The 25,272-nt window shown below is 41.8% G+C and overlaps 1 protein-coding gene across 15 annotated transcripts in view; it reads left to right on the top strand.

Annotated features, from left to right (window-relative positions):
* The window catches only part of smap1 (small ArfGAP 1), a 69,631-nt gene that overhangs the window by 16,635 nt on the left and 27,724 nt on the right, over window positions 1-25,272 (top strand). For 3 of the 15 annotated variants that reach the window (XM_047334743.1, XM_047334742.1, XM_047334741.1), the window contains exons 5-7: window positions 4,979-5,047; window positions 7,908-7,985; window positions 8,609-8,679. The exons of 2 other annotated variants lie outside the window; for them this stretch is intronic. In XM_047334743.1, coding sequence (XP_047190699.1) covers window positions 4,979-5,047; window positions 7,908-7,985; window positions 8,609-8,679 — 218 coding nt within the window. The remainder of the gene's footprint in view (window positions 1-4,978; window positions 5,048-7,907; window positions 7,986-8,608; window positions 8,680-25,272) is intronic. 10 more of the 15 variants (XM_047334733.1, XM_047334732.1, XM_035605208.2 and 7 more) reach the window with 7 other exon arrangements.

Below are 25,272 nucleotides of genomic sequence, written 5' to 3'. Positions count from 1 at the left end.
TTTGAACTGAGATTGATCTGTTTCACGTGTCTGAATTCAGTGCTCCTCATTAAGATATATTTTCTCCCCCTAAAGAATGAACTCTGACCATTAATTATCCCCATATTTGACGATTATTGCACTCAGATTATATATGTCGACCTCGCTGCATAGCTGCTGCTATTAACCTACTTGTTTTATCAGACTTTATTTATCCTGAAATAACAGCAACAGCTTGTTTGTCCTGAATGGAGAGTCCACCCTTCCCTCCGTCTCATTGGTCTCTCGGGGTGGGCTGGCCCGTCACGTAAAGATAACGGGGAGTGGCGAGAAAAGTCTGGGTCGTGGACCCGGTGGACAGCCTGGTTAAAAGAAAGTAATGGCAGCAGGCCTGTGGAGATTGGAGGTTCCAGCTTTTGTCAGATCGCACAGCGCACTCGTCAGCATTGGCAGATGGAAAAGGGATTGCAAACAGGTTGCTTCAAATTAAGGAGCAGCCACTTATGCTCATTAACAGCGATTGTTCCTTTATACTGACATTGGGGGGGAAAACAGGCGTTTGTGTTTTCAGTTGACGATCATCAATCTGATTGCTAATTGGCACTAGCGTAATTCCATTCCTTAACAGGGTTTCCGTGTTTCCTTAACAAGTTTTACAAAGTATAAAATCTATTATAATAATCTGAATTTCAGGCCTTCAAATGTCTTAAATGTGATGTTTTGATGGATTATGACTATGATTGGATGATGAAGTTTAGGTTTCCTGTAAAAGTTTTTGGAGCAAAAATTGTATTAATCGCAGCCAAACATCAGTCGTATAAAATCAATAAAGGTAAAGTTAGCTGAGCTCAAGAACACTGAGCAGGAGACTGTGGCAAAGGGGTGAACAACTAATTTATGTACTTTGTAAGTAATTCTGGGACATTTTTGCCAAACAAGGTCTTAAATAGAATTCATAATGGTCCTAGAAGGTCTTAAATTTAACCTGTCGAGGCCTGCAGAAACCCTTTAGAAGCATTCGTCCATATTTAGTGTTTGCAGGGAGATTTGTGATCACAACTGTGTCGCGAAAACATAGCTCAAGGTCACCGTGTTGACCGTGACTCCATATTCTTTGAGAACACTTTGGAGTTTTATTACTGCCTAACTATCTAAAACCATCCCTTAGCCTCCACACTTCTTCTTTTATTGGTCTCAGGATGACCAATCCCCCTTTACTTCTACCGCGAGTGTCCTCTGTATACGAGTACAAATGAAGCCGTTAAAGTTTGCACCCAGCAGACGGGTTTCAGTTAAGATGTTAACCATTTTTCTCTTTCACTATCTGCACTCGCTGCAGCAGATAGTCCTAATATTCCACGTCGGTATCATCCTCTTTCACTGCTCGTGTTATCTATCCTCTCATACTCCTCTGTGTTGAGCTTCACTTCTCCCTCTCACCCTCCAGCCTCTTTTCTCTTTATCTTCATCATCAGTCCATCTGTGCCTGTTTAGTGCTGTGTCGACATCTCGGCCAGCATCAAAGTTGGAAGAGGAGGAAGTTTTCAGGGTTACGGAAAAGAAGAAGAAGAAGAAGAAAAAAAATGAAACCTTTAAAGACATCAACAGAATAAGCAGGGGGATAGAAAATGCTCTGAATTCACGTCTCAGCTGCACTCCCTCCACCACCACAGGCAACCGGAGCAGGCGCCGTTTGATGCCTTAACAGTTGAGGAGGGAGGGAGACAGATGGAAATGGAGGAAGATGAAAAACGGAGAAAACATCCTTCTGTTCTGCCCTCAGAAAGACACTGTCAGAGTTAGTTTGCACCCTGAGGTGGTTTAAAGAGCAGAGGAGAGGGAGGGGGAAGAAAGGAGGTGGGTTGATGTTAGTGATGTCATTTTTCTTCTCCGACCGCCTTTTAACAGCTTGATGCTAAAAGGAGAGCTTTGTATATATTTAGAGCCCGACCGATACTTGATTGTTGAAGTCGATGCTGATAATGATTTTAAGGCCTAAACAAAATAATATTATTGTTTATTTGTAGTGGAAATAATTGGTTTTGCTGTGTTTTTTATTGTTTCTGTTCACCTGTCCCTGGGCTGGAGACTGCAAATGGAATTAGCTGGTAGCTAAATTTGGTACAAGGTGTTGGGCCACCACGAGCCACCAGAACAGCTTCAGTGCCTCTCCCAGTCTCTGGAAATCTTCTGGGAGAGATGAAGGTGTTGGAAAATGTGATGTCTAACTCTTCATTCACAAATCTCTCTCTCTCTCTCTTAGTGATTCATATTGTTTTTTTGTTGGGATTATCAACATGTCAAGCTGTTCTGTGGCGAGGAAGAAAGTGAAGACGAGTCACGGCTCTTGTGGGAGGCAGCTAATGAACAGGCAGCGAAAAAGCCAGATGGCAAAGAATAAACACAGAAGAGATTAAGGCGAGGCCGACGTGGTGTCTGAACGGTTTAGTTACATCTTTAAACTGACGTGTCTCATTATTTATGGACTTCTGTGGTGAAGCAGCCGATGGGAGTAATGTTGGCACGGATTGATATTGACGTCGTAGATAGATTGAAAGTGGCAGTTATCGATGTAGAAAGTGTTTCGTTATTTTTTTGGCGCCTGCTCTCATGATCGATTCTGTGAGCACCAAGAACAAACCAGTCTTTTGGTTTGAATTCCCTCAAGGCCCCATGAACACGAATGTACTAATATGGCTCATTGCGAATGTGTAATCTTGACTTTCCCCTTCCTGTATCTCCCTCTTGCCTCTCCACCTCTCTGCTCCTCTGTCCATCTGGCACCGTGTTTATCTCTGTCTGTGGAGAAAAGCATACTGAGCTTGGCTTCCTCACATATAACTGCCTTTGCTTTTAAAACTGCAGTTATCAATATTTTTTTTTAGATTAGTTGATCAAATAATTTGTGTAATATGTGACGGATCCTTCATAGTGATGAACCCACATATATTTTGACGCTGAACTACAAAACCAGTAGCCTCATGGGACCCAGACTAATGCTGGGAGCTACTTTTCATTTCCTTTGCCACAAGCGATTTCCCTCCGGCAGAAAACTTGCTGGTCCAATCACAACCGACTATCTGATAATTTATTACTGCGGTTTATTACTGCGGTTTATTACTGCGGAGAGAAGCGACTTCTGTAAACAACCAAGGCTGCCGCTGATGAACGAGCATGTCACTAAAAGTACCCAATATTTTCACATTGTCTCCCACAAAAACGGCAACGCTCGTTCACAAACATTGCGGAATCATCGTCACAGGCATCTCCTCTCCGCACGCTCTGGTAGTCTGTTGACATTTTCAACAGACGTCGCATGATTCGTTGCTACCCAATTGCGTCAGGAGGAAGTTTGGTCTGCGTCCGTTGGTAACGCCTCTTGGTGTAAAATTTACCGAGAGATCCCAGACTAATACGCATTTGTGTCGTGTTTTAGACTGACTACGCCGGGTTAGTACAAAAACAAACAATAGTTTTTTCTGAGAAGCAGATGACTGAAGTAAGAATTTCATTGTGCGATGTAACACTTGTTTTTATTGTACATATGACAATAAATGACTCTTGACTCTTGAATTATTTTTTTTCTATTTTTATTTTACTTCTGTGTTTATTATTTTCTTGCTTTTGCCAAGTTCAAACTGCACGACTTTCAAAGTCGTCACACTACATGACTTCTTGAGATCGGTAGTCCTGCAGCCACGCGACTGCCTGGCGACAGGGTGTCACACACGATCACAAGATCTTACATCAGGATAAACCACCGACAATGCTGTTGACCTGTGCTCTGGTTGGCTGCTTGTCGCCGATTGGTCTAGATATTTAGCCTGCTAGAAATGTAATTGGAGGAGGCGGCGGGTCGGCGAGCCTCTCTTTGAGGAGTTCATAATGCACCATTCTTTTCATAAGAATCGCAGAAATTTGTATATATAAAGAATGTGCGTAAAATAGTACAGTATGTGTAATCAGTTGATTTGCAGAAGAACATGCTAACATTACGGTGCAAATGTGATGGGATTTGTGTTAAAAAGAGTCCAGAGTGTCTCTGTCAGACAGGTGAGGTATTGTAAAGTCTAATAGCTTGAGGCAGGAAGGATTTCCTTGTGACAGCGGAGCTGAATGAGCCTTTTGGAGATGGAGCTCCGCTGTCTTTGTCCAGTGTGTGGTGGAGGCTGGAGAGGATGGTCATGGTCATCCATGATGGATAGCAGTTTGTTCAGCGTCCTCCTCTCCGAAACAGCTTCAAAAGATGTTGTCCAACCCTGACTGATGCACGGAAAATTGTGACCTTGTTCCAGCAGAGCAGCCTGCGAGACTAACATGTGCTAGCGGCGCCATGTGCTGCCATGTTTTACCACAATCACTGCTATAATGACACAGACACATTCCACACATGTGCACCAGAGCATGTGATGGCATTGCCTGAAAATCATGAAAATGCCAAAAAAGAAAGAAAAGGCCATTGTGAATGCCTCACAAGAATTGTAACTAAGGACGTGAAATCCAGTACATACAGTATGATATGGTGCACATAACGAGTGTCCCAGTGCGCTTCAGGATAATAAAAAATACCCTTTTTTCTTACCTGATCACCAGAAACTCTTTAATGAGCAGAGAAATAAAAGCAAACTGCTTGTGAAAACGGCGAGCTGTGCTGTCGCCAGGAAGACTGAAGAGTCAATCCAAGCCTGCATCCAGTCTGTCTCACAGGTCAACGGCAGGTTAATAGAGGTCGCCCCTGCACTGCCCTCCATCCCTTATTTTCCCCACACCATTCATTCTGTGCGGCTGTGTGGCTGAATACGACCCGTGGCTTTCAGCATTTACAGAAGAGTTGTTCTCTGCTGCAGCGGCGAAAAATCTCCTTCATTCCCTCTAATTAACTCTGCGTGCTCTCTGCCCCCCCCCCCCCCCCCGCAAGGCTCTCTCTCTCTTCATCTTTAACCCTCTCTTCCTTTATCGTCCGTGTCCAAGCCTCGGTCTGAAGTTCTCTGTCTTTCAGCAGAAGTCATCCGAAGCCGCTGCTCCCTCCACCTCCCCGTCCTCCCAGGCCGACAGGAGCAGACAGGAGGTAAAGGTTTCCTCTGTGGTCGGGAGTCGCGTTGTGGTCGTGTTCTGAAGCGTTTGTTGTCATGTTGATTTATTGTGGTATTGTCATCACGTCTTGTGTCAGTGAGTTTTTTGGGCCAAGCCACTAGTGAGTCAGTGGCAGACTATTTGATTGGCTTGTATAGATTTTTTTTCTTTTTTATAAGTTGGCAGGTTCTGTCACAAACAATGTTGGCTGATTTCTTTTCCTTTTAGCCTCAGAGATTATTAAACCATATAAATTCTGTCAGACATTTTTGATTTTACAGAATGGGAGGCCTCTTGCTGTCACCCTCACAGTTTTAGCTGTGGTTTAAAGGCTTTGTTCTGGTGAAGTACGTCACACTCGGGTGAACTTTGTTAAACTCAAAGATGTCCGAAGAAGCAAGAGATCAGAGACAGCATTTACATTTCTTTGTCTTTTTTTTTCTTCCCCTTAATACATTTTTTAAACATTATCTTTTGCATTCGTTCAACAGCATTTAATTAAATCTGAATCCAGTATTGAATCACTTTATTAAATCCTCATTAAAAATCCTTCTGTATGCCTGATGGAATCTAATTAGTTATAGCTTTGAAAAAAAACAACCTTAGAAAGGACTAAAACTCAAAGATCTGTAGCTGCCATTTGAAGTGGCAGCCTGAAAATGTTCACAACCAGCTACAACATGAGAACAAGTTGAGCAGCATAAAAACAAATGAAGTGTTGATCAAATGAACTGTCACATTAAAATAACGGGGTAATCTCCCTAAGAGATTATCTTTGGCTGGTTACAGTCTGGTTAGCAGAGAACAGCCAACAGTTTTTCCTCACAGATGAACTGTTTGTGATGTTGCAAACTTAGTCTGTGTCCAAAAGATCAGTAGTTAAATATTTAGGCCTAATATTTAAGATTTCTGTGTTTTAGTTGCATATGAAATTTCCATCCGTTTGGATGATAGTTTTAACACAAAAAAACGAATTAACTCAATGCGAAGCATGTTTGTCAGTCAAAAACTGAAATGTATGTACGGTTCTAATAAACCCCAATACACAATAACCAGAATTATATACTATAAACAATTAATCCAATTTGTTTTGAATTTGTAAGACAATAAAAAAACAATACAGGTTTATTAGGTTTATGTTAAATCTGTATAATCCAAATGGATGGACATTTTATATGCCATTGAAATACATACATTTTAAATGAGTGTTTAGTATATACAGTACTACTGTAAACTATAGAAGTTTCCTCTGTTATTCAAGAAATGTGGAATAGTTAACAGAGGTAGTAACTTTTAATTACTACCCTTTGAATTAACTATTTAAATAAGTTATAAACTAAGCCGCATGACAATGTGGATTAATATCCCGGCTGTAATTTGATGTTTTAATAGTGATGTTCAGATGGGAGCATAATAGCCCACTAATGCTGCCGGAGCAAATTGCCCAATGCTAGCCTCATTAGCACTTAGTTAATTGAGTCAAAGACTTAGTGCCAGCCAGGGTCTCAAATTTAATATCCTGAAACTAACTGATGGAGGCGTTAGCAAAGATGCAGCCACAATATTACCGCCCAGCGTATGAAGTCATCAGACGTTTTAGTTAATTTTCATTAGATCAGTTTATGACTGTGCATATATCAACGGAAGCCACAGTTTAAAAAAATAAATAAATAACGGACTGCAGAATAACGGTGGACGCACTCAATGCACATTCTGATTTGCTGAATCCTAAATATTGATGATATGCACTGCTGTTTATTATGTTCTCGAGAGAAATAACCTCCTCAGCATATAAAACAGCCGTAAGCACACGGAGAGCTAATGAAGTAATTGCACACAGACATAGGCAGACGCAGAGAGACAATAATGTCTGGGTTGTCGGCGTTCAGCCGCCGAGGTAAAGCCTTTCTCTTTGGTGTCCTGACAGTCATTAGCTGAAGCGTGTCGGTGGCTGGCATCAGCAGCGGCGGCTCATTTACATACAACAAAGCAAGACGGAGCCATTAACCTGAAAACACTACATCAACTCTCTGTGCGCTAATAATGTCCGCACATTAAATCTGCATTGTGAGTGCATTAAAATCACATTAAGGGACGAGTATGTAATTGTTTGTAACCTGCTGTGCGCTATGGCGAATCTTTTCGTGTTTTCCTCGTGTTTCCTCCTATAGGAAGTTATGACGGATGCGAGGTGGTGTTTTAATGAAGAAACGTTTTATAATGCTTATAATGCGACTGCATGACAGGAACAGGTGTCAGTGTGATAGACTGTATGTTGCAGAACCGCTTCACCGCATCTTTACTGTAGATTATTAAATAATACAAACAATCTACAACCATTTGCCCGTCGCTGACTGTTTTCGCGGTGCCAGCGGAGAACCTCCCTCGCAACTCCAATGAGGGGGATGTGCTCGCTTTGGCGACTCTCTTGGCCAGGTGAATACCTTTAACCTGGAAATCACATACTCCACCCTCATTTGTTCTGCTGCTGGGCTTTTATTTTAGCTTTATGAATTTGTTTCTTCTAGCAAAGGCTTGGCGGGATGGAATGGGCGGAAGAGGATAGGAGACATTTTGATTCAATGTTATGTTTATTGTTAATTTGGGGGTTTTAACTAATAATATAAACATGTTTATATAAAAATATTATTTTTAATGGCGAACTAGTCTCTAGTGATTTGAAAAAGGGGTTATTAAGTCTTGAAAATGTGGTTGATTTTTGATGTTTGAACATGTAGAGCTCATGTAAATCCATGTTGTCCTGATACATGTAGTATAATAGTATATGCTATATGACCTTTAACTGATACAGCTGTACCCTACTGTTTTACACCATCACATTTTTTTCCCCACAGAAGGAGCGTGATAAGAAAAAAGAGGAGAAGAAGAAAGAGAAGGAAGCCGATAAAGGGGAGAGACTCAACAACACAAAGGTACAAATTTCTGCCCACAAGTAATAGATGACATGTCACCTGGAAAACTGGTAGTTTACACAGGTGAACCAAATCCCCATGACCCTTCACGCAGACGACAAGTGAAAGTCGGGGAACTGGTCATGTGCAAAGACCTTAAAGACTTTGACCTTCCCAGCTCACCTTGTCGTATTTGAAAAAAGAGTTGAAATATATAGCCAAAATTAAAAACTAATGAACTTATGTCAGGTTGCAGCTTCAATTTTCAAATAATTTTTTACATGTATTGACGTGTTTAAGTTCTAGCACTAACTTTATCTCTTGTGCAATTATACCTTTTAGGTTGTATATGGAATTACTCAACAACCCTGTTAGGGCATGAATTTATACTCATTAACATTTATGATCTGTGTTAGTTTGGTTGTGTAGTATTTTAGGTGAAACCTGCACATAATTTCTACCTGTGTCACGTAAAAGGTTTTTTCCCCACTCATTTGCCCTCAACCCTCCGGTGGATGAAATGATTGCGGGGTACAGACATTGGTCTGATGAGGACAAACTACGAACCCTGTGTCATCGATTTTGTTGTGTGAAATAGAAAGAATTGGTTGTTCAAAAAAATAAAAAAAAATGTTTGCCTTCAGCTTCAGATGACAGATGTGAGTTGTGGCCAAATTATTTTTCATCCTTCATCCAGACGCCAGAATTTAAGGAGGTGAGTTTAGATTTTCATCCTTAAATTTTTCACAGATCTATCACATCAGTACTCAAGTCAAATTTATGAATGTTGACATTTTCTCCTGTCTTTTGTAGATCTGCAACAATCAATCGATTAATCGTTTCGTAATCGACTACTAAATTAATCACCAACTATTTTCTAATCAATTAAGTAGTTTTTATGAAAAAAGCTTCTTAAATGTGAATTTTTTCTCGTTTGTTTGATCCTCTGTGACAGTAAACTTAAAATCTTTAGGTTTGTGTAACAGGATCAACAATTTTCACCATTTTACGACATTTTATCGACCAAACAACAAGTCAAATTAATCAAGAAAATAATCAACACATTAATCGATAATGGGGAAAAAAGTCATTATTTGCAACCGTATAGTCTTTTGGCCTATGATGCAACTTCAGTATTGAAGGAAGATTCAGAGTAGAAGACCGAGAAAGCAGTCCAGTGAAAGTGATCATTGTGTACATTGATGGTTGGCTTCTGAAGGCCTGAATGAGGACACGGAGACATGCGTGCGTGTGTCGGCGTGGTGTTATGAATGCACAACGTGTGACAACAAAGAGGCCGAGTCGCTCCACCTCTGTGGTGCCGGAGCTGAATCCTCAAGGGGAAGCTCCTCATAAACATTCATATTGTTCACAGATGCCTTAGTTTTGCTCTGTGCACCGGCACGGAGCATTTCTCATTCATGCAAAAGGGGCATAAACATGGCAACCGAACCTTAAAAGCTGTGATACCATCAATGAAAAAGTGAAAGTGTGTGTTGGGATAGTGTCACTTGAACGTCAGCTGCATTTAGCGAGTTTTCCAACAAATCTGTAATAACTTTTGTATCTAGAACTCTTATTGTCTTAAACACAAAACAACCAAATCATTACGTCACTGAGTGTAGTAAGTGAAGCCCCTTGCTGCAGGGAGACTTGGGGAAATGTAGCTCTAGTAAAATATAGATGGACCGTTGTGGTCACTGTGCCAGAGAAAGATGTCCTTACGTCATGAAAGGGAACTTGCAATAACATTATACTGGAGTAATGCAGTTTTGACTAGAATGAAACCCCGGTCGCGACGTCAGCATGAGCTGTGTTAACTGATGTCTGGAACAGAGGGCAGTGATTGTTGGTGGGTTACGGGGTATAAGGGGTATACGTATGCATGCCAGGGCTGTAGTATGTTCATGCATATCTTTACTCGGTGTGTGTGTGTGTGTGTGTGTGTGTGTGTGTGTGTGTGTGTGTGTGTGTGTGTGTGTGTGTGTGTGTGTGTGTGTGTGTGTGTGTGTGTGTGTGTGTGTGTGTGTGTGTGTGTGTGTGTGTGTGTGTGTGTGTGTGTGTGTGTGTGTGTGTGTGAAGGAGCGAATGTGTGTGTTTCTAGGTCACGGTTAGTAAATTGAGTATTCAGTATTTCCATGGCCTGCGAAGCGGAGAGGGAATACTGTAGCTCGAAGTGATGGGAATACTACTGTGTGTGTGTGTGTGTGTGTGTGTGTGTGTGTGTGTGTGTGTGTGTGTGTGTGTGTGTGTGTGTGTGTGTGTGTGTGTGTGTGTGTGTGTGTGTGTGTGTGTGTGTGTGTGTGTGTGTGTGTGTGTGTGTGTGTGTGTGTGTTCGTGTTCAGATGCTCTACAGGGAGCAGAAATGTAGGCTATGGGCAACTGTATCGACAGAGTGAAATGTAACCACACACAGGTCTTTGCTCAAGCATTAACATTTCTCCCTCGACCTCCGTCTGCTCAGAGACCGGACTCTCTCGACTCGTTCTACTACTATTTAAACATACTGTCACATTTCTATATTCTGCTGCGGCATTTCTCTCCCAGGCTTTGTTTTGTTCTGTTATTTTCAGTGGGTCTATCCTTTGGCTTATTTTCCGTCCACTTGAGAGCATTACTTGTTTTGTAATATTCACACAATTACCAGTAACCACACCTCTTCATGCTCTCATGTTTGCATCAAGGGACGGTTGCACAAATAACAGCAGGAGATAATAGAGTTTTGCCAGATGTGTTTTGCTGGATTTGCGCAGGGTCACGTAATATTCAAAGATGGGTTGTGGATTGAAAAATCCTCCGCCTGTAAAGAGCAGATGCAAATTTCCACTGGTATCTATATCTTGCATATTGGTGACAGTAGAAAAATGGGAAAACAACCAAATGGCCCGCAGTAGAGCTGAATTAAATTAGTTTTCTTCCCTGCTTCTGTACAGTGTTGCGGAGGACATTAGCAGCAGAGATGTTGATGTACTGCTTATTCAATCTCTTTCATATCTCTATTATGGGCGACGTCACAACTCAATGAGCAGGGTTGCTTTTAGCAATATTAATGTTTTACCAGATTTCTGCTTCATTGTACTGAGGCAACTATATTTTGAACAATTAATTTGCTGGATTAGCCAAACATACAAATTCCTTTCTGGACATTTTATCCACATACACTTTCTTATATCAAATTTCATGAGGTGTCCCTGTGGATTTTGTCAAGATGGTGATTAATCACCAAGGTTCTGCGTTTGAATCCAGCCAGGAACCTTTTTTGCATCTCTCGCTCTCTCTCTCTCACTTATTTCTTTTCAACTTTCCACTTTTTACTTAAAAAAAAGGTTAACACAGTTATCAATTATTTTGATTATTAAGCTGCTTGATTATTTTCTGAAGGTAAGATATCATCAAATTGGTTCTTTTCCCCAGCCTACAGTTCAAAAACCTAAAATATATTAATTTAGTTTAAGACAAAAAGTAGCAGTAAATGTAAACCCCACACTTTCACTACCACTCTGCTGATGGATTATTGTTCTCTCTTCTTCTTTATTTCTGAGCTTGTGACGGACTTCATCTTTGAATTTTCCCCCCAATGAGATTCTAGTCCCCTGCAGTCACAAAAATACATCAAAGTCTCAATTCAGTTATTTCAGTGTTTGCTTGTATCTCTTTCTCCCTTTTTGAATTACCGTAACGTCTGTGACGTCATTATCAAAACTAGAATCATAATGAAAATCATTGTACTGTCTTTGTACAGCGGTCTGTCGCCACGCAGGCAGAGGCTGCAATAAATCTCAACTCCTGTTTTTCAGTGGAGCATTGAAGTCATTTCTCTCAGGTTACTGCTGTGCTTGTGTATCTAGTCTGATCTGAGAAGCGGTGTCGCGCTGTAATAAATTTGCTCCAGTGTCAGAAGGAAAATCTACGTCGAAAACCGAAAAGATTGCATTTTTAACGGCAAACAAAAGCAATGGCCATGGGATTATTTGCAATCGATGAAAACGCAATTACCTCCACGCTCTTTGTATACTGTTGCACTGTCTTCCCGTATGGAGGGGGAAAAATTTCAGCTTTGATCGGCATCATGGAATAATAAATGAATCTATAGAGGCTATAGTTGTTCATATCTCTTTTCAAGCTCAGTGGTCAGTGTGTAAAAAAAATTATGTAAAACAACAAATTTTTTAACAGCCACAACCAAAGTAGTTAAAAGGCTGCACCACCTGATCCCAAACAGATGTATTATCTAGGATTGTACACTGTGTACACCGTGTCTGCAAAACTGCAATCACATCTCGACTTGTCATGTCTCTTCAGTCAGCTGCTCTGTGTGTGTGTGTGTGTGTGTGTGTGTGTGTGTGTGTGTGTGTGTGTGTGTGTGTGTGTGTGTGTGTGTGTGTGTGTGTGTGTGTGTGTGTGTGTGTGTGTGTGTGTGTGTGTGTGTGTGTGTGTGTGTGTGTGTGTGTGTGTGTGTGTGTGTGTGTGTGTGTGTGTGTCCTTGTCCTTACATTGACATGTCGTGTGAGAAGAGGAAGAGGAAAAAATGAAGGCATACGCCGCCTTAAGTCAGAAATCAGGAGGTTGCAGCTACTCTGTTGACCTGCAGATAGGTTACACATTGATCTTGTTTTGGTTGCAGGAATGGAAGAGTCTTTGTGTGTGTGTGTGTGTGTGTGCGCGTGCGTGCATGCATGCATGTGTTTGTGTGTGTGTGTGCTGTCTGAGATATGTGGCGCTGTTATCTGTTTCTTCCTCCTTATCAGCTGCTCCTGCTGCCGATGAGCCCCAGTGTCAAGGAGATATTTGAGGACATTTCTTGTGTGTGTGTGTGTGTGTGTGTGTGTGAGTGTGAGTGAGAGAGAGGTGGAGACAGAAAGAGGCTTGTTAGTCTAAGTTTATGCTGACGTTTAATCTTCCAGTATAGGAGGAAACATGCTGACAGCCATGTTTCTCTGTATCTCTCCGGTCACTTTCGCACTCTCCTCGTCTCTCACTCCCTCTCTCTCGTCCTGCTCTGCCCCTCCACTCCACCAGAGTTTTAATCAGCAGATATATTTCATTTCCTTTCACTATTCACTTCATTTCCTTTCCTGTCTGTGGAACAGCATCTCAGTAACTTATTTTTAATGTGAAACTGCTTTGTTTTTACAGAGAGAGTGGGAGGCCCCTGTGGATAATTTGGCTCTCGGTAAAAAAAATCTCCCTGAACAATGAACACTGAAGCATTCGTAACCTCACCTTGGAACAGGTTGAGCTAACATTAGTGGCGGTCCAGTTTACAGCCCGCAGCCTCCCCTGATGTCGGATGAAATTTCTTCAACTTTTTCCAAACTGTCTCGTTTGTTTTGGAGAGGATTTGCCGATAATTCTGCTGCAGGTGAAAAAATCTCTTGAACAGTTAACACTGAAGGAGATGATTTAGCCTTTAGACCTTTATCCCACATTGTTTAGCAGCAGCAGCAGCAGCAGCAGCTGCAGATTTATCAGTCACACTGAGCAGTGAACCAGGGTCTGCTTCATAAGTATTTCAGCTGACTTTGCGAACACTCGACGCCCGAGCTGAGAGCATCAGAGCAGCCAACCGTTCTCCCTTCAGTTTCCATTAAAGTTTACAACCTGCAGTCCTGTTTTCCCGCTTTGCTCCGTCTATAATGAAGCATCTTTTAAAAAAGAAGAAAAAATAAAGAAGCAGTTATTCACCTGACAAAATCACCTTGGAGCTCTCTCAGTTGAGTATTCAAATCATCGAGGTTTAGGGGGCAACCCTGCAAGATTATTTCATCAAATTTGACAGATATAGTTACAGGTGCAGAGTTTATTATACACTTTACCTCTAAAGAAGTAAAAGTAATTTACTGTACTCTGCTTAGCTAATTGAAGATGCAACAAGACAAATTATTAATAGAAAAATTTAATTGTTTACGTCCTCTTATGCATTTCATTTATTTCACTTGTATGGCGATAGGTAAGTGCAGAGGTGTCAATCATAGGAAGCCATTTGCCCCAATGGAATAGTTTTAAATCAACGTTGCTGCTGTTGCACTCAGCTGCATCTGCCTCTGCCCTTTTTAATTCAGAAAATGATTAGAGCATTAATTTTTCCCTGCAATTTTTGTGGAGGATTTGGTGGTAATTTCCCATCCACTTCTGTTTTGATTACAATTTAATTTCGGTTGTGGGTCAACTTGTGTTTTGATAATTGATTGGTCACTTGTTGGACTTGTACCATTTAGTGATGTGTGAGGACAAGGGAATAAGTAGTTTTTGATAGGAAGCAGGGATGTTATCACTCTTGCTGACATAAAAAAAACCTCTTTACCAGTTAGTAATATGGTCCTGTTACCAAAAGTCACAGGTTCAGTCCTGGCAGTGTCCATTTCCTGCAATTAATTTACCTCGTAGGTCAGAGCAGTGCAACTTATGCCGCTATTGACTGTTTATCTCTGAGCTAAACAGAATAAGACTCAAGAAAGCTCGCTGTTTCTGGATGCTGATCTCTTAAGCTGGGCACACTGCACCGATTAAGCCATGAGTTGAACGCCCCCCGCCTAACTCCAGAATCACTCAATTCCTGCCAGACTGGTTGTCGTTTGTCGTGCAGTTTGAGGAGGGTTGTGATTGCTTGCCTGAGCGAACAACATCCTGGCTCTTGGATGATCAGGTGGATTTGTGTCATGTCCGTAATTCGTCCTGCAGTTCCTCAGTCCAGTTCCCACATGGCTGCTGTCAAAAGATCTGTTATAAAGTCAGCTTGTTTTAATATTGTTGGAGAAGTAACAATGTTATTTCATTTGAATAAACTTAACGAACAAAACCATTCCACATACATTCAGTGAGCATCCACCTCATGGCCAGTTAATTGATCTGTTAATTAATCTGTTAATTGACCAATTAATTGGTCTGTAGAGTGTAAGCATAGTTTTTTTTACCAAGAAAAAAGGCCAATTAAAACACGGTGTGTGAGTAAACTCCACAAATAAGATTATACTGAAACCGGATTTAAATGCCAATTTCAGGACGAGATCGCACATCCCTTAATTAAGCTATATCTGCTGAAACATGTTAATTTTGATAAATTATGCTGTCTTCTTTACTTCCTTAATCAAGCGCACTAAAGTGTAGATTATTTCCCAAAGCCGCCGTAACACAGGTGTTCCAGCAGATGTTGGGCAGTGTTGTGCCTTCACGGCACGTCAGTCCATTGTGATAGTAAAACTTGCATTCCGTATATCTTACCGCGACATATCAGTCCCCTAACAGCAGTTTCACTTGTACATTAATCTCAACATTGCTCCACGTAAGGTCGTGGTCCGATCCAGGTTGTGCCAGATTGGATTTTATTGCCCACAGTAGGCCACTGCCCTTCTCTAGATGAGATGAGCAGGAGTCAAAGATCCAGATATATAGAGAGCTGTATTAGATTATAAAACATAGAGTTGAGATATGACCTAATCAATAATTCAGGATGTGATGAATCACATGGTTGAACAACACATGAGATGCTGGGTGTACAGCCTAAATGTCACACATATATTTTATCCTTGGTAATAAATAGATTCAGATGTAGTGATGTGTCTGCAGATCAGAAATGTAAACTAATGTACTTTACATGAAATGGTTCAGTCCTGCCCCCCAAACCATGTTATTGCTAGTGGTGAACTGTGAGTGAGAAGTGTCACTGAAGAATCATGCCTCGGCTTCCCGAAGAAGATTCTTACTTTCAAAAATGAAAAGAGAAACCGGTTCTTTGGTTCCTTTCTTTTTTTATTTTCGGGGGTTTGTGTCGCCTGGGGTGTTGTTGCATGAAGGGATCTTGCAAGGTGAAGCGCTCCCGATGACAGAGGTGTAGTGAGTTCTTAAGAATAACAAGTTGGAGACCCAAGTTTATACAAAACTGCAGTTAGCATTTGTATATTACGAACCATATTAGGTATATGCCAAAAGCTATTACCATAGGCATAGGTCAATGAACCCTGACCCTGACCTGATTGAAGTTGAACACAGCATTTAAATGATTTAAAAGTGTCAAATCAAAGAAACTACGTGAGATGTTACGTCGTTGCCCGCCATCTTTGGAATTCCAGGAGGTGAACGAGCTCGTTCTTATCGCGCTGTCGGTACCGTGATGTCGCCCTCAAACGTACCATGTTTCTTTGACTCTCCTCCTGTCCGTTGGCCAACTTCCTTCAGCTCATTGTGTGTTAAGGCAATGCAACACCCATAGACTGTTTAGACAACACCTTTGTTTTGGAGCGAGATGCTGCTGCTAGTGCGACGTCTAGAGGAATGACTGTTGTTCAAACCACCTTTTACGACCGACACTGATGGTTTTGTACTAGGTTGGTGATATTGTCATCCATTATTTTCACACGTGGCCTTTTTTTATGGCCCCTCTTGTGTTTCCTGTCGGGGGAAGCCTCTTGAACAGTGTTTTGACCTTCGAAATCCACTCACATTCTCTCCTCTCGGGCTAAATAAATTCCTTTTTATGTTTTCGGCTGAAGGGCAGACAGGGTGATGTGTCTATTAATTGACAGGAGGAACCCTGGGATATGTTGGGCATTTAAATGAGAAATTAACTAGAGGTACTGTTGTTTTTTTTTTCTTCCTCACGCATCTTAAATAGTAATAACATGTTCACCAGCTGTGGTCATCAAGAAAGCGCCACATCACCTGTGATCATCTGACTTAAAATAAAAATATACAGAGTAGTAGATATCATGTATACACAGGAGGCTGTGTTTTTTTAACCTTAAAGCAGTGAGTTAGAAAGTAAAGAGAAAGGACACAGTGTACTCCATACTCAATGAAAACAGTGCCTTTTAGGCAAGGAGTGACTCCATTATCTCTCGAGTTGTTTCCACTCTCTCCTCACCTGCATTCATCTTCATCTCTCCTTCATTTGTCCCTCCCCCTCTCTCGCTCTCTTTCTCCTCCTCCTTCTTTCTAGCTCTCTGTGTGTCTGTCGCTCTCTCCATAAACACTAAATCACTGTCGTCCCGTTAGACCGCTGGCGTATGTTGTCTTTTTCTTTCAGCCCATGAATAAATTATCAAAGAGAACAAGATGCTGCTTTCCTTCACTGCCGCTCGCCTTTGTAGGAGATAGGAATGGAGCTGTGTGTGTGTGTGTGTGTGTGTGTGTGTGTGTGTGTGTGTGTGTGTGTGTGTGTGTGTGTGTGTGTGTGTGTGTGTGTGTGTGTGTGTGTGTGTGTGTGTGTGTGTGTGTGTGTGTGTGTGTGTGTGTGTGTGTGTGTGTGTGTGTGTGTGTGTGTTTCATTCAAAGCGGGGATTTGGGGGGGTGTTATCGCTAGGTGCTCTGCACATCTGGACTTTGGGCTCCCAATGGTGCCCAAGATTGGTTATGTCACACACATACATGCACGTACAAGCACCTACAAACACACACGCATACACACACACACACACACACACACACACACACACACACACACATACTGCAGCAGCAGCAGCAGCAGTAGCATTTGTTAAAGCATATCTGTGGTCGATTGGAGTTAGTTTGAGTGGATGGTGTGAAGGGCAGCCAAAGAAGTAGCGTTCTGTGACTAATAACGACACACACACACACACACACACACACACACACACACACACACACACACACACACACACACAAAGTGGTGATCTCTGAGGTCTAGCAGTCAAAGGATCGATAGTGTAGCCACAAGGAGGCTAATCAATAAGCTGGATTTACACTGCTGGAGGAAGAGAATCAGGCCTGTTTCCCAAGAAAACGCACACACTTGCACACCCTCGATCATAAACACGCACACCCACCCTCCCCCACCATAAGTGCACAGATGTAATAATGCACACACCACCAGCACAGGCAAATGTCTCCCTCGCTGTGATGCGGCCGAGCCTGTACGGCGCTGAGACTGTTATATCGCGTCTCACCTCTCCAAACAGAACGAGCCATGTCCGCCGAGCTGGTTGGCATTTACAGAGCTCGAGGCTTTGTAAAATATATCACACAACAGATTTATTGTCAATCATAGATTTATGTCGAAGCCCGGCTGAAGGAGATGGTCCCCAACCTATTTATTTTTGACGCAGGCGTGAAGCTGTTTCACTATATGTCAGTATTATCAGATCATCAAATCTGAATAAATACTTCATTTGCCTTGTAATTAGATTGATTTTTCTTTATTGTCTGGCTGACTCCGAAAACAAATGAGAGATGTTTTCTATTAATCAATAGGGAGGGTTTGTTTTTTCTCATTGTTGTTTACAGTCCACACAAACTAGTGGCTGGGAGCAGGAAGGATTTAAAGGTTTTTTAGTACGAACGGGAAAAAAATTGGCTTCCGACAGTTTCTGGAGTTTGCCTTTTTACATATGAGGAAAATGCAGCAGGAGATTGTCCGAGTCAGACGCGTTCACACCGGCAGGAAAATGTGTGGGCGTCAGTGTAGAGCATGCAAGAGGTAACAGATGACAGGTGGTTATAGATATGACAGATGGAAAGCAGTGTTTTTATTTACAGTCATTAACTCGCTCGCTGTGAATTCTGCCGAGATTCTCCTGTTGTATTCTCACATGGGCTCACACTGACGAAGCTTACACGGGGACTGGTAGGAAAACATCCGGAGCAACATTTGCGGACATTCGCATTCTCACGTGCACAAATGTCCAGATTTGGGTACATGTATGAAAGCATCTAAACAGTACTGCAGTTGTAATCCCTACCTCTCTCGTTTCTGTCAACTTTCTCCCTCGGACGTGCACCAGAGGTCTATTGTCGTAGACACTAGTGCAGTCAATTTCTAGAGGGTTAGAAATACTGAGGGGAAACTTCCCAGTAGATCATTGGCCCAGTGTTCGACGTAAGCACCAGCTTGTTGTGCGTGTCTATCCCAAATCCTGCTGTGTGTGTGTTCCCCATAGCCATGTGTGTTAGAGTCTTAGTTCCTCATGTGTGCTCCTCAAGACAAGCTGGGCGCTGGATGTGGAGCATCTGATTTGTGCTGTGTGCATGTGTGTTTGTGTGTTTGCGTGTTTGTGTGTTTTTTCTTGAATCCAACAAACAAATTCTAACCGCCACTTTTTCTTAAAAAACACAGCCTAACAAGATTCTCTGTGCTCTGTTCCTGTTAAGTGACAAATAAGATTCACTTCACAAAGTACCTAAATTGAAGTGTGTGTGTGTGTGTGTGTGTGTGTGTGTGTGTGTGTGTGTGTGTGTGTGTGTGTGTGTGTGTGTGTGTGTGTGTGTGTGTGTGTGTGTGTGTGTGTGTGTGTGTGTGTGTGTGTGTGTGTGTGTGTGTGTGTGTGTGTGTGTGTGTGTGTGTGTGTGTGTGTGTGGCCAATGTTTTGATTTGATTATTCTTTCCCTGAACTGCCGTCACGCTTAAGCCATCAGACCAAAACTGTGACCTTTCTAAAACACTTCTGTGTGAGAGTGTGTGTGTGAGAGAGAGAGAGAGAGTGTGTATGAGAGAGAGATTGTGTGTGTTCTTGCTCTCGGTTCTCCCTGACTGTCAGATGAATATAACTGGGTGGAAGAGATGCTTGCATGTGGCAGCTTAAGATCTTCTCTCTGTGACAAAACCTTTTAGATGTGTGTGTGTGTCAGTGTGTGTCATAGTGTGTGTGTGTGTGTGTTTGTCAGAGTGTGTGTGTGTCAGAGTGTGTCAGTACCACCAGCAGAGTGACAGATCATGTTGAATGGTGCAGAACTGCAGCAACCCAGTACACTTAACAGCCACTTACTGCGGTCGAACAGACACACACACACTTTGTGGTGTGCATCCCAGTAGGAAGCATGGATATGAATGTCTCAGTCTGTATTGACAATGCATTGTCAACACACTCTCCCTTCTCAGTGCACACACACATTTGTCACTCGAACAAACACACACACACACACACACACACACATTTGGCCTCCTGCCCACTATCGTCCCCTCTCTTTACTGTCTCCTGATCTTTCTCCTCCTTTCATCTCCTCAGTTCATCCTTTGTTTCTTCTCTCCCATTTCTTTCTTGTTCACCAGTCATTGTTTCATCATCCTTCTCTGCCCCCCACCCCCTGTAATCCTCTCCTGTCATTTCTGTTGTTTTGTTCACCTCCTCTTCCTCTCCTTCCTACTCTGCCCTGTCTTCACGCCTCCTATTCCCCTCTCCACCTCATCCTAATTGACCCCTTATCCTCCCCTTTCTCTCCGGTCCTCCTTCTCTTTCTTCCTCCTCTCTCTCAACTGCCTCTGTCTGTCTTCAGCATCATTTGCTCATCAGCCGGTGGCAGTTTTATTATTCTCTTTTATAGTGTTAATAAGGCAGCTGTCATCCACGGGAAGACAATCCACTCCCTGCAGCGCGACTGTAACCTCCGGTGTTCTACCGCTGCGACTGGTATACTGCACGACGTCTGGCACCACTGCACTACACCTATCAGTCAACTTTCCAACATGTCGTGCATTTGAGTTTCTCTTTTTGGGGATGGAAAGTCTCATTCGGAATGTGCTTTGAATTTGAAACATGTGCAGGAAGTGTTGCAGTGACAGGAGTGTCACACTGAATGGGGGAAAAAAAAGACATATTTAAAGTGATTGGAGGAGTTTCAAAAGTACAAAACATTGTGACAAAACAGTCTCACCTCAAGGTCCCATTACCAGATTTTTTTAATGTGGCTTTCAACCACATCTCATGGTCTTTCTCAACAAATGGAACTGGCTTAAGGCTACATCCACATTTTGAAAAGCATCTACTGCTATTAGTATTTTTTGTAACTAAGTATGGATGTAGCCCGAGTGTTGTCACGTCACCTAAGTGTCTGTCATTCAAACATGGTTGGTTGTATGTGGGTGACAAGACTGTAGGGCTTGAGTTTTCATTTCATTAACACTTCCTTCATAAATATGCGAATTCAATTGCCCTCCATCTGCACAAAGGCAACGACCAGAGGACGTGCGCAGTCTCATCGGCAGTTGTTTGACAACCGCTGCAACTGGATATATTTAGTAAATGGAATCAGTGGACACATTGTCCTGAATTCACCAAGACGCCAGAGTTTGCACTGATAGCAAATAAGAATAGGAGATGAGAAAACAAGGTAGCGCCATTTAGAAGTGAGGGCCTCTCTGTAATAAAAGCCGGTTTTCTCTCCGTATTTGAGTTAAATAAAACTATAGAGGTAAATCAAACCATCTGAGAACTACTGCTTCTGCTGCCTTCTGCTGCAGTGCTCGTAGCTTCTACGAGAACTGCAGGGGTCTCTAACGATTGCCTCTGTTAGAGACCCCCTTGTCAGCTGCACTGTCGGCAGCTATCTGTCTCATGCCTCCCTCAATCATCCTCATGTTTATTCTCATTCTCCTATCCGTCCTCAATTTCCTTTCGCTGTTGTGTTTGTCCTCTGTATATCTCCTTCCCACCCTCCCTCACGCCGACTCTCGCTCTCCCCGCTAACCAATTTGCAGCCCCTCATCTCCCGCTCGTCTCCTTCCACAATATTTGTTTTCCCTCTCTCCTTCTTCTTTTTTTTTTTTGGTGTTGTCTGCTCTTTGTTTGTTCCATCACCTTGCTCTGCCTCTCCTTTGAGGATAAGACGCCTGTTTCATCTGCCTCTCGTGCGTGTGCAGGAGGACAGTGGAACACCGTGTTGCGTTCGGCTGTTCAGCACAGTCTCAGTGGAGACTGTACAGTGCCAGCCTCTCTGTGAAGGGGCAGAAGGGGCAGGTGTGTGTTTACATACGGAATGTGTGCGTGTGATTTTTTGTTTCATCATTTATACAGGAATAGGTGGTAACGCAGTGCTCCCCAGAGTTTGAATGGTGTTGCTTTTTGAAGGTTTACACCCACATGTTTGGACTGAAGCTGTTGACAGCATGTGTGATTTTGTCAAGGTACATTTCTTTTTTAGATATTTGCCTTTATTTTGCAACAACACTGCCCAAACTGGGGACATTGCAAACTGAAAAGTAAAGCCCCAATATACTGTGCTACTTTGAAACCAGTCATTTGAGAAACATTGGGAAGTCTTTGGTCATCAGACCAAAGTGAAGTTCTTTGATCCATAAACACATTTACGGATGATGTTTAACTTCAATAGATAGATAGACAGGCCACTTTCTCAGCTTCAGAAATTTAAAACCAAAAATCCCACAATGTAACTGTTGCTGTGACCCAAGACTTTAAACAAGCCAACCTGGAATTATGTGAAATACACTGACCAGTGTGACACTGAGAGAACTGTTTTGAATCACTTTTCAATTGAACTGATTTAAGTGATTTACAACGCTTGCATTTTTTTTTGAACATGCACTGAATCCACAAGATCATTGTTATAGTACAGATCAATGTTATAATACAGTGCCACTGTGATGCCTCACTTAGTTTTTTCAGAATTCATAAATACATTGAATAATAACACACATAAAATACCAAAAAAACTAATAATAGTGTTTTGGATTTTTCTTTCTGAAGATACAAAGTGTTTAAACAAAGAACACAAGAGACAGGAATACAACTGTATAATGAAAAGTAAAATCCTAATCAAATAAGAAGCATGATAACTGAAATACGAGTCTGGGAGATGAAATACGTAATTTAAGTCAGTCTTTGATCTTATTCATCCTTGATCAGATATGATCAGACACTTATCTGACAAAAATGTGATGTAGGCTGATATTTAAAAGACAACACAAAATAACAACAATAATATTTATTTATATAGCACACAGTTATGAAATACTTCACATATTGGATAAAGTACACATTTCAAATAAAGTCTACCAGCATTCTAACTCGCACACATACATATACATACATGTTCATTTAAACACACAACTATAGGAAACAGACTATTTATTAAAAAAAAGCCTATCCTATAGAAATTAGTTTTTGGTAGGTATTTTTTTAAACAAACCACAGCCCGATGGACAAGTTAAGGCTGCTCCAAAGTTTGGGAGCTTCACCCTCAGAAGCCCAGTCACCTCTGGTTTTATAAAGAGAGCAGAGAACAGATAAAACATATCTCGTCTAGATGATCAGAGAGACCATGGCAATGACGGGAGGCTAGATCTGGGTTGATGTGGGACAGAGGATTAGTTTCAGCCTTGCTGTAGCATTGTGAACCAGCTGACGAGAGGAAAGGTGTGTACTAGAACTTCCAGTAGCAGAGTTCTGTTCTGTAGTCTGTCAGTTAAATTTATGGCATGGTGAGTGGTGTAAAAGGCAGAGGATTGAGTTGGATAAAATGCAAATGTTAACAGCATATGAATAGTCCACACTTAATATAACAATGCAGTGATTAAATCATCCTTGGTTCCCCATCTAAATCGATTTACTTGTGAAAATTTCAATTCTGTACTGTATTTTTTTAAGCAATTGCAAGTCAATAAAGGCAAAGGGGAAAGTATTCTCTTTTCTTGGTTTGAATTAATTTCACTATAATCAAGATGAGGTGAAGTAAAAGCCAGAATCAGGTCAGCCTAAGTGATTTATATTTTGCACATGGTAAAACAAGACTCAATAACTCTGTACTTGTTTTTCAATTCAGCCTTGATCAACTAAGTGCAGACCTGTGGAAAGGCTAACAGCTTTATTTACTTTACCTACAAATAACGTGTTCACAATCTAGATAAATTAAATTTAAGCACTATAGTTGTAAAGTTTAAATTGGTATAGGGAGTTTGAAAATCAGCCTTGGTTTCAAACTGAGCTTTCAGGTCAGCCATGTGAAAACACATCACCCACAACGATGTGTTTTCATTGTGGGTCACAATGAAAACACATCATTTTGCTTCAGCTGCCTTGACAGTAGCTTTCTTTTTTTCTCTCAGCTATAATGTTTGGCCGATTGTGCAGGTGCCGAACGTGATACAAAACTACATGCAGTGGCCTAAATGCCCGTTACACAAGCTGTTTCCTGCTTTCAAACAGATACTTATGGTCTCATCAAGCACTTTTTATAATAGCATTATCTCATGCTTTGATGTAATTAGGATGCCTCAGGTACCCGAGGGATCTGAGGTCCAGTTTCATGTACTTAATGAATATTTATATACAGTATCACCATCTCCGGGAGCTCGCTCCCTATCTTGATTAATTCTCTGCCTTGTGATTCCCCTGGCATTGGTTTGTCAGCATAAATTTAAAAAAATGTTTCAAGATTATTTAAAATCATTTTCTAGCTTTATCTGTTGAATATTTATCAACTTGAATATCATCTGGATGCGCTGGAAACCTTGAAACCTAACCTAGTATCCTGGTAACACAGTCGTTATTTCCCACGACCTTGGGATTATGTCGGATGATTATGTGACGGAAGGCCATTAATGCAAAACATCTGTGCAGGAAGTGTACTCGGTTCATCAGCAAATGGAACCGATTCAGTTTTCATCGGTGTTGGGTCACTTTGCCAATGTTGGGTCACTTTGACTTTGACTGTCAACTGTTGGCTCAGAGAAAGATTGTGGGACAGTAGACCTTGAGACTTTTGAGTTGAGCGGCGTCCTACATTTAAAGCCTTTTAGCTGCTACTGGTAGGCTCACAATGTGAAACACTTGTTTTATTGACATAGGCTTTTACGTGGAAAGAAAAACCAGCAAAGTAGCTGCCACTGGAATTAATTACTACTTATACTAATTGAATAACTACTGTGTAAATAGTCCTTGTACATATCACAGATAACATAGAAGAAACCTACATTGACAAACCTTGCGTGGTAAAAGAAGTCTTAATAGTGGGAGGAACCTAGCATGTAAGGTGCCACAATGCTGGAGCTCCAAAAGAAAACCTAACGAAACTTCATCAACTCTGCAAAAACGCAAACAAAGAGCTACACTTTCCGTCCTCAACGCTGAGCCAATTCCCAAGATCCAAAACGTCCCCCCCACATTTCGTCGATTCCTTCTTCAGCTTTTCTCTAAAAAGGTTGATGGTACTCAACATTATTTCGCTGTCACTTGTCTGGTCTTTGGCGTCAGCAGAAGCTCTTGAGTACATCAGGGAGGAACTTAAAGGAGAGTCTGCCCCCACTCAGTCAGTCAGTGTAACAGCCGTCAGCTGATTTCTTTATCTGCTGTGTGTTTGACAGCAATCTGATGTGACAGCTGTCATCAGAGCATTTGGTTTGTTCAGTGGTTTTCATTCAAACTGGCATTGCTGTCATTGCCAAAGACTGTTCACATGGTGGTGGTGAGGGGGGGGGGGGGGGGGGGGGGGGGTTATTGACTGCTCACCTCCTTTCCAATTCCTATTTCTTTCTCTTGAAACACAACGGACCCTGACAGCCAATCACAGCCTGTCACTGGCCATCTGTCAGCTGCATCACTCTGTGTCTTACAGGATAACTAAT

The sequence above is a fragment of the Scophthalmus maximus genome, chromosome 10, assembly GCF_022379125.1.
Source record: "Scophthalmus maximus strain ysfricsl-2021 chromosome 10, ASM2237912v1, whole genome shotgun sequence".
Classification (NCBI taxonomy): Eukaryota; Metazoa; Chordata; class Actinopteri; order Pleuronectiformes; family Scophthalmidae; genus Scophthalmus; species Scophthalmus maximus.
This window is presented reverse-complemented; position numbering and strand designations above follow the sequence as displayed.